Here is a 9,464-nt window from a genome sequence, read left to right as displayed (position 1 = left end):
GTCCATGGATAAGTTATTTCGGGATTATTATACCATCCAAGAAAAGGAATAACTTATATCGGTACTAATTATTAATTCTGGGACCCCTTAGTACTAGAAATTTTTTTAAAATTAAATAAGAACATATTAGGAAAAAAATTATTGTCCTTTCTTCATTTGTTAAAATAGATAAGTAAATAGGAACAGATATAAAAGAAAATATGGTCACATGGTCAAGTAAATAGTGATAGAAGGGTGTAGTTAACAAAGTAAAAATAGTTTATATTTAATGGGGCTAGAAGATAAATTTGGCGGCTATTTATGTAAAGATACCTGCAAATCCAACCGATTCGTAATTCGGGTCACACAGCCCAATCTCGTCGCAATATAAAACCCTTTTAGCTTTACACATATCCCGCAAAAAAAAAAGAAAAAGAAAAGAAAATTCACTGAAAAATACCGTTCCCTCCAATTCTCTACAAACCCTCGTAAAAATCCCCAAACTCCACAAAACCCAAACCCTCACTCAAAACAGAAGAAGAAAAATCTCAAGGCAATTCTTGAAATTGTTTAATGGGGAAAGACGAAGATGAGATGAGGGGTGAAATTGAGGAGAGGCTGATAAACGAGGAGTACAAGATTTGGAAGAAGAATACTCCTTTTCTTTACGATCTGGTTATTACTCACGCGCTTGAATGGCCTTCGCTCACCGTTGAATGGTTACCGGACCGGGAAGAGCCGTCAGGAAAGGATTATTCCGTTCAGAAGATGATTTTGGGGACTCATACATCGGAAAATGAGCCTAACTATCTCATGCTTGCTCAGGTTCAGCTTCCTCTCGAGGATGCTGAGAATGATGCCCGCCACTATGATGATGATCGGTCTGAATTTGGCGGATTTGGTTGTGCCAATGGCAAGGTTTGAGTCTATTCTGTTTTATGCCCTTGTTTGGCTGTTTTATGTGGGTTTTCATTTTCTGCTTTTCTGGATGTTTTATTTTACTACATTTTTCTGGCTAATTTCAGTGTTAAGGTCTGAGATTTACTTGTTTTGTACTAGAGTTTAGTTGTTCTAGGGCAGCCTGTTTAAGAATCTCTTGAATTTTGATAATTTTGATAGCTTTGGGATTATGTTATATAGTAAATGGTTTAAAGTTTATCAACAACACTATAACAAGTAACCAGTGTAGTCCTAGAGGGTAGTGTGTACACAGACTTACAATAGACCTTTGGCTCAAAGTTTTCTCCTTTGCAGCTTAGGTACTAGGGAGTAGTGAATTGAAAGTTGTCAGTTCAATTCATGGATTTTGCTCAAGGTACAGTTAATATTTCATCAAAAATTCACCAAAGGGGGAAAAAGGGGGCCTAGCATAACTAGTGCACCGTTTTCTGACCCACCACCACACCAAATAAGGGCACCTAATAGGTCAATCCCTTTGGGCAGAGTGAACTCTTTGACTGACATTTTCTTATTGACATTTTATGCGTTGTTGTAGTTTTTATTATTCCTCTACTTCTTTCTCTGTCCTGATATTGTTGAAAGGTTCTTTTCATAAAGGGCACTTGAGGCTTTTATATCATATATGAATAATGATGCTTGGACCTCAAATCAGTAGTGATTTGCTGGTAGCTTAGGTGAAATGGGTTGTAACAAAGCCAATGCTTCCTGATTCGGTTAGCGTTCTAAAACTAATGGTTTAGTTGCTCCACTCATTTGAATGTGAAGATGATTGGAAGCAACACTGCTGCAGGAGAAAACTGATGAAGTTTTGAATAGTCAGCTAGAACTTTAAAAAGCTTATGAGAATACCACTTATGACTATCACCTTTTAGTGTAGATTGATGTCACAGATATCAAAGGTACTATCCACATAGATTCAGTGATAAATTGATAATGAATTCTTCTATTTATGATGAGGGCATGGAACTGTAAAATCTTATTCTCTAAAAAGATTTTAAAAATGGTCTGTCAGTTCCAATTATTACTTGAAGGCCTTACTCTGATATCTTTTTGCTGTACTATTATTTCCCATAATATCAGAGTGAATTTCTTGTCTCTGTTTCAACATTGAGTGGCTTATGTATAATGATAAATATTTCTCTTTCAGGTACAAATAATCCAGCAAATAAATCACGATGGAGAGGTTAATCGGGCTCGATATATGCCCCAAAACCCATTTATCATTGCAACTAAGACAGTTAGTGCTGAAGTATATGTTTTTGACTACAGTAAACATCCATCTAAGCCTCCTCTAGATGGTGCATGCAATCCAGATTTGAGGTTAAGAGGCCACAGTACAGAGGGCTATGGTTTGTCTTGGAGTCAATTTAAGCAGGGTCATCTATTGAGTGGTTCAGATGACTCACATATATGTTTATGGGACATTAATGCCACTCCCAAAAATAAGGCTCTAGAGGCTATGCAGATATTTAAGGTTTGTCTTTTTTTTTTTCATGAGTCTGCACAGGATAGATACTGCCATGTTACACTGCATAGATTATCAATTTCTTGCACCTGCTTACTACTTGTAGTTTTATCTTGTGCAAATAACCATGATTGATAATTGGAGAAGAACTTGTATGCTTTTCCTTCCAGCAAACACCCCCAGGCACCTCGAAGTAAAAAAAGATCAAGCAGAATAGCATGAGTTCTCTTTATTAATATCATGTTACAAAGTTAAACTGTAACTTCAATAGTGTCCCAACTTTTGTCTCGAAGGATATTTTTGGTATCATCTTATCTACTATTTGCCGTCTGAAGCTTCAGTCTACCTAGCATGGACAAGAATCTTGTCTCTCGTATTATTTTCATTAAGCTTTTGTTAGCTTTTCTTGGTTTATTCTAATATTTTAAATGTGTAGGTTCATGAAGGTGTTGTTGAGGATGTAGCTTGGCATCTGAGGCATGAGTATTTATTTGGCTCTGTTGGGGATGATCAGTATCTGCACGTATGGGATCTGCGAACTCCATCAGTGACCAAGCCTATACAATCTGTAGTTGCACATCAAAGTGAGGTGCGGCTTAGACTTCTTAGCTGGACTTTTCCACGTTTATGTAGTTAATAATGCTTCCCTTTTGACTGGTGTAAGGACCATTCAGATATGTCTTCTTAACATTGTTGGCAGTCTTTTGATTTTCTTGCACAGAATGTGAGGATCTTGTGCTTACAACATAATTGTAGTTTTTCTTGAAACTAGAATTAGTGTTTCCCAATTTTTACCTGTACTTTTTTTTCTTTTCGTTTTTGTGGGTTTACAATGTTGGATGTGCAAACAAGTGATTGCTGTGTGTGTAAACTATAATGTGATGCTCATGTCTGGATGAATTTCTGTTTCGTTTTAAATGGCTTAAGGAGAAGGTCCCGCCTTCCATACTCTCTGCTGATTATTAAATGTACAAGATCGTAGAAGGATGATCATTACTGCACATGGCCTATTAAACGAAAAACATTTCTGAATGCAGTTATCTAGATCTTTTGTGAACAAGCAGGCTTGTGTTGATGATTGTACATGATTGACCTCCTTTCTCTTTTGATCAGGTTAACTGCTTAGCTTTCAACCCCTTTAATGAATGGGTTGTAGCAACGGGGTCTACAGACAAGACAGTTAAATTATTTGATCTACGCAAGATTTCTTCTGCACTTCATACTTTGGATTGTCACAAGTAAGATGTCTTCCTTACATATACTTTTGAGGAAAATGTTGGCTCCGTCATCATTCGTGTTAAATAGTATAATAGAAGCTTGTACATCTGTATTTACAGTTGCTTATCATTAATTTCCTTGCAACTTTTCTGCAGGGAGGAAGTTTTCCAGGTTGGGTGGAATCCGAAGAATGAAACCATTTTAGCTTCTTGTTGCCTTGGTAGGAGACTCATGGTTTGGGATCTCAGCAGGTTACTCTTCCAACTATTTTCATATTATCAGAGTTAATGTTCGTCGGTCCAGTGGGTGCTTTTATTCTGTCTTGCTCTTTGATGTTTTGAATTTTAATTATTCCATCTATAAGTTAACACCTGCCTTATCTTGCCAGCTATAGTTCACCTAGAGTTGGGATCTATCATCTCTATTCCTTTCCTCTTCTCCCACATGGCGTCATATTCCTGTACTCCTTAGAAAACTATGCCATTTCATTGTCTGCTACTGCCCATTTATTTGGAAAAACACCTTTTAGTCCTGGATTAGTATTTTGGCACTTCCTTTATAGGTTGCAACTTTGTCACCTCACTCAACATGTGATTTGGAACTCTGAAATAGGCTCATTCTGTTGTGTGTTCGAGTCAATATTTTACTGAATTGTCCTAGCATGTGAAAATGACTACGTCATATGCTCTACTGAGTTTTGGCATGTGTAGAATTGAAGTTCCATGTTGATTTGTGCACATGATAATCCAGATGTACAATTATATTATCATGTGGTCCGAATCTGAGTTTCTGATCCAAGTCTCAGTATCTGGGATTGCACTTATTCACTGAACTGTTGGGTGGTATCAATCCATTGTTTTTCCTTTGTGACAACTTGTGTATTGAAGTTCGACTTTGACATTAGAGATATCATTGCGTTAAGGATTTGAAATCATGTACTTTAAACGGAACTTCAGTTTTAACCAGTGATATTTTCTTGTGTCAAAAAAAGCCATTTCTGCTCAGTGATACATTTAACATCTACGCTTGAATGCCTTCGTCTGGCGTTACATGGGAATTTTTTTAGATGATCCACAGAAATCACTAGAGGTTTTATATATAATGTTCCCTTTAAGATCTGCAGGCTGCAGTAAACCTGAGATTTCACTTTTTTAAAATTTGATTTAGGATCGACGAGGAACAAACTCCAGAAGATGCAGAAGATGGTCCACCAGAGTTGCTCTTTATTCATGGTGGCCACACAAGTAAAATTTCAGACTTCTCATGGAACCCATGTGAAGATTGGGTCGTTGCTAGTGTTGCCGAGGATAATATACTACAAATCTGGCAGATGGCTGAAAACATCTACCATGATGAAGATGACCTGCCTGGAGATGATGCCCCCAAAGGCCCTTAGGATACTAATATAGCCCTTAGGAGGGTATTGTAACATCAACTAGGAGAGGCTAAAAAAAATGCTTGTTCTATTTGCCCCTCTACCTCCCCACATTGTCGCGTTATTTTTTCTTTTCGATTTTTCCTTTTGAACTGAGCTTCTCTACTACTGTGATGATATCTATGAACTGTTACTTTAACAACTTTGTTTTTCTCTTTTAACATTTCATTTATGTATTTAGATGAGAAAATATTGAGCCCATAGTTCCTTTTTTCCCAATTGGCAAATGATTTGGCCAGCTTTATACTTTTCTAGATTCTATTTCTTTTTTTCCTCCATAGTTGGCTGTGATTGCTTAAAGATGAAAGCAAAGTTCATATGAGTTGATGATGTAATTTTATTCTCATAAAGAATAGGATTGTGACAGGCTAGGCTACTAACATGGGCATGTGAGCTTAATTATATGCTTTAATATAGGGGGTGGTGGTGATCCATTCCAGTCCCTCATTCTGTAAATCTGCAATAGTTTCACGTGAGAGACAGTTAACAGATTAACCCACAAAAGATGGAACACAGCCAACCCTATCTGTTTGGCCAAAAAATGATCTTTCGTTTGGTATTGGGACAAGGAACAATAATATCGAAATAAAATTTAGGATTCTTTTATATCATCTCAAAATCGAGATAACTTTGTTTATCGGAAAAATTAAGCATAATATTTCTTCCTTCTTTTATTAACGTGTCTATTTTAACAAATCAAAAGAGATTTTTATCCATACCAATTTATTTAGTATTAATCTCTATTAATTAGTGAGACATTAAATTAAGGACGAATTAAAGAAAATAAAAGATGAATCTTATGGTCAATTGCTACTTGTATATTTCGTGATATTTCTTTATGCATTGGCATATAAAGTCGATTAAATCTTAAATTATTTTTCTTGATCATTACTATTTTCGTATCGACATATATTTACATGCACAATTTCGTAAGGTAATTACTGAAAAATAAATAAATCTCGCAAAACCTAATAAAGTATAATTCTTTTTAATTACGCAATGTAAAGCGTACGTGATCCACCTCATTAAGTATTACTTGTAAATTAATAATTTATATAGTTGAGCTAAACTAAATTATACGTGTGATTGTCATTGTCGATGTGTATCAGATATTAGGTAAAATTATCTTCTCAATTCAGCAATATTCAACCATCAATTTTCGTAATAAAATGAGTTATTGGAGTTATAATTTTTGAAATTTAAAGTTATTTTTATCCATGCATGTTACTTGAATAAAATCCTAAGTCTATGAGTAAAAATTTCAAAATCTGATATGATAATATTTAAAGATCGAATTTTTAAAAGACGAATCAAATTTCATAATTCAACGAAAAATTAATTTTAAAAAGTTTGGTTCAAAATTAATGAACAAACATTAGCTGAGCAATAGTATATGTTGCTATACAACTTGCCCATGAGATGGTAATAAATAATCCTACTCAAGTAGGAAAACTCTAGAATTCTAGACTCTATTTTTCCTTTATATCTCTCAACTCTTCCATAATGTTTTACTCAATCTATATTTATAATTAATTTTAGTTGAATTTTTTTTTTCTATATTAGCTGGAACTTGGGACTAGAATGGCCTAGTTGATAAGACACAAATAAAACAAAATAAAATGAGAAATGAGATTTGATAGATGATTTTTCTTTTAATTAATTTTTTTATCAGAAAAACTTGTTCTAATTGAACTTTAAATTTATAAATTGATTAAATCAGTAGGTCTTGAATATTGAATAGTTAAACCAAAAGAAGATAATAGTAAAAAGCAAAGGATTATACCAAAATTTTGTTGAATTAAGTATATTATATGATTAACCTAGTTTTTGATGTTAATGTTTTGACATATTGTGCCTAAGTTGGAAAAAAAGAGAGGAGGTGAACAAAATAGACTGGCTTTCTATTTGATGATGAAATAATCGTCAAATACACAGGTAAGACATAATATTATAAATCATAAAAAAGGTGAATAATTAGTTTTGACATTTTAACCCAATGTTTTTGAAATTACCCCAAATATATATAAAAAAGAAAAATGGAATGAGCCTTTTGGTTTCAAATACATTTCCATTATAAATTGAAAAATGGAGGTTTTAAATTTTTATTTTTCTATTATGAATTTGTTTGTTGGAAAAATATATCATCTTCCACTATTACACCACAACATCTTGCATTATCATTTGAAGATCATTTTATAGCCATACGACAAAACTAAATTATTTTATAATTTTGTGAAATGAATAATGTATAATAAAGAATTGATTTTCTCGTACAAGTTTAAATTACATGGACATATTTTAATTTTTTTTTATTTGTCTTTGTACAAAGGCTACTCAAAAATTATTACTCAGTATTGCTATATTGCTATTTAAAATTGTTAATTTCATCTGAAATTTTTTTTTATCAAAAAATGTGAAAAAACATTAAAATAAAAATATGCTTTAGTACGTACCTCCGGAAAATTAAAGCTGACGTGTCATTTAGCCTAGTAGTCACGATTCCCAATGTTTGATGAAACACCTCACGTCTCAAACTAATGGCAATACCAATCATCTAACCAGTCATCATGCGTGGCCTTCACTCTCAAACAATTACGTATTTCTTCTATCTCAATTTATATATTTTATTTAGTTGATATCAAAAAGAATAATATATTTTTATTTTACCAATAAAATTTTTTATCATTTATTTTAAATCATAAATTTCAAAGTATTTAAAAAAAAATATAATTTAATAGATATATTCAAAACTATTAAAGTGAAAAATCAGATAAAAAAGACAAACACAGAGTTTAATAATTTCATTAAATCTCTCTTTGATTGTGGTATTTTTCAACAAAGTCCAATTATTTTGTTTATCATTATTAATGGTTATAGGTGACAAAATCGCCATCGTTATTAATGATTATTATGATCATTTTTTGTCTGTCGCAATTTTACACTTGACGTCTTGAAATTGTGAATGCCTTTTTAATTATTTCATTTTATTTTTAATTATTTTAATTTTAATTTTGTCCTCATCAATGTTTTTTTTTTAAAAAAATCATTTAATATTTTACAAGAAAATAAAATAAAAAAATTAGGAAGCTATCATAAAAAAGATATAAATCACATATAGAAAATAATAGTCGCGTGAATATCAGTTTCCGGAGGCTCGAGTGAAACCGCCACCTAACTGCCGTCGAGAGGAGAAAAAGAGTAGCGTAGAAATGACTCCACGAATCCCATGAATTTTCTCTCTCTACCATTTTCCCTTCTTTTTCGCTTTTTTACTTTCTCTCTCCTCCAAATCCAAAATCCCCAAATTTTTTCTATATCATTTTTCAATGCCCGCGCTCTAAAGTGAAATTCTCTCACAGATCTCTCTCCTTTTTACGAGAAAACCCTAGCTTTATCTCTCTTTCTTTCACCTTTAAGCGTCCTTTTTGTTGCCTATTCATTCATACTCCCGTTTCAATCAGTTGGGGTTTTTTTACCGGTAAGAATGATGTATTTTTTGCTTATTTTTATGATTTTTTGGAGGTTTGGTGATTGTGGGATATAAGGGGATAATGGGACAATTGATGGATTTGATAATTGGATAAAATTAGTGGTGAATCTGAGATTGATGGAGGTGATTAGAAAAGGTCAAGGAGAGTCATGTGCTTGGCTTTGTTTTTATGTTATTTAAATAATTGTTTGCTGTACTGAGCTTTTGAATTATTGCTATTAATTTATTCGTTTTGTTATCTGTATTCTCGCGTGATTTTGTTCTGCTGGGGCACGTTGTTTCGTGTATTAGATGCATTTTCTGAACCTGTCTTTGCTTAAGTAGTAGGTAGATAGGTGGGAGTTGAATTCTATCGCGGTGTGTGCATATATAGTTAGCGTGTACTTTTTCGCTGCTCACAATAATCATTTTTGGATCCAGATTTGCTTGAAACTCAAGGTGGGTATGAGTTTTAGCCTTTTCGTTTTTTTGATCAATTTAGCTTGTAGGTGGGTATGTCTTCATTCTTGGTGTTTGGGTATCTGTTAGTGTGAGGTGTTTTTCTCAACTGGGTTGTTGATTGATTTTTCTGGGGAAACAATGGAGGTCAAGTTGGTTGGTTGTTCATCTGAATTACAATTGCCTAAGAGGATTCTGTCTAAGCTAATGCAAAATTTGATCTTTCTGTGTATGGGTAACGTCTTGTCATTGGTACAATGTGGATTGGGTGGTCTGATCTTCTTTTTGATTGTGATGAGAGGTGTTTTCTATGGCTCTTAACAGTGCCTGGATTCCCCAATTCTGAATTCTTCATTTTCTCCTCCTCATCTGGTCTTACTTTTTTTGATAGTCTGATTATCATTGTTATGACTCAATTGATCAGACTAGTTAATGAGTGTATATTTTGGCGTTTGAGCTACAATTGGGGGGGGGGGGGG

General features: G+C 33.6%; 2 protein-coding genes across 3 annotated transcripts in view; both read left to right on the top strand.

The window, feature by feature from the left end:
• Positions 1-396: 396 nt before the first annotated feature.
• Positions 397-5,299, top strand: LOC107008415 (WD-40 repeat-containing protein MSI1). Its single transcript, XM_015207445.1, has 6 exons — positions 397-897; positions 2,087-2,413; positions 2,841-2,993; positions 3,518-3,642; positions 3,778-3,873; positions 4,790-5,299. Exons 1-6 carry the CDS (start codon positions 553-555, stop codon positions 5,016-5,018), a joined length of 1,275 nt encoding a protein of 424 aa, XP_015062931.1. The 5' UTR covers positions 397-552; the 3' UTR covers positions 5,019-5,299.
• A 2,977-nt stretch (positions 5,300-8,276) lies between these two features.
• Positions 8,277-9,464, top strand: part of LOC107008067 — a 4,012-nt gene continuing 2,824 nt past the window's right edge. The window contains exon 1 of one of the 2 annotated variants that reach the window (XM_015206971.2): positions 8,277-8,535. The gene's annotated coding sequence lies outside the window, so the exon portion shown is untranslated. The remainder of the gene's footprint in view (positions 8,536-9,464) is intronic. The other variant, XM_015206969.2, reaches the window with a different exon arrangement.

This window comes from Solanum pennellii, chromosome 1 (genome assembly GCF_001406875.1).
Source record: "Solanum pennellii chromosome 1, SPENNV200".
NCBI classification, from domain to species: domain Eukaryota; kingdom Viridiplantae; phylum Streptophyta; class Magnoliopsida; order Solanales; family Solanaceae; genus Solanum; species Solanum pennellii.
This window is presented reverse-complemented; position numbering and strand designations above follow the sequence as displayed.

Coding starts and splice junctions, on each gene's coding strand:
- LOC107008415 (XM_015207445.1), top strand. CDS start 553: ATGGGGAAAGACGAAGATGAGATGAGGGGTGAAATTGAGGAGAGGCTG. Junction 898..2,086: donor TTGGTTGTGCCAATGGCAAG/GTTTGAGTCTAT, acceptor TTTCTCTTTCAG/GTACAAATAATCCAGCAAAT. Junction 3,874..4,789: donor ATGGTTTGGGATCTCAGCAG/GTTACTCTTCCA, acceptor AATTTGATTTAG/GATCGACGAGGAACAAACTC.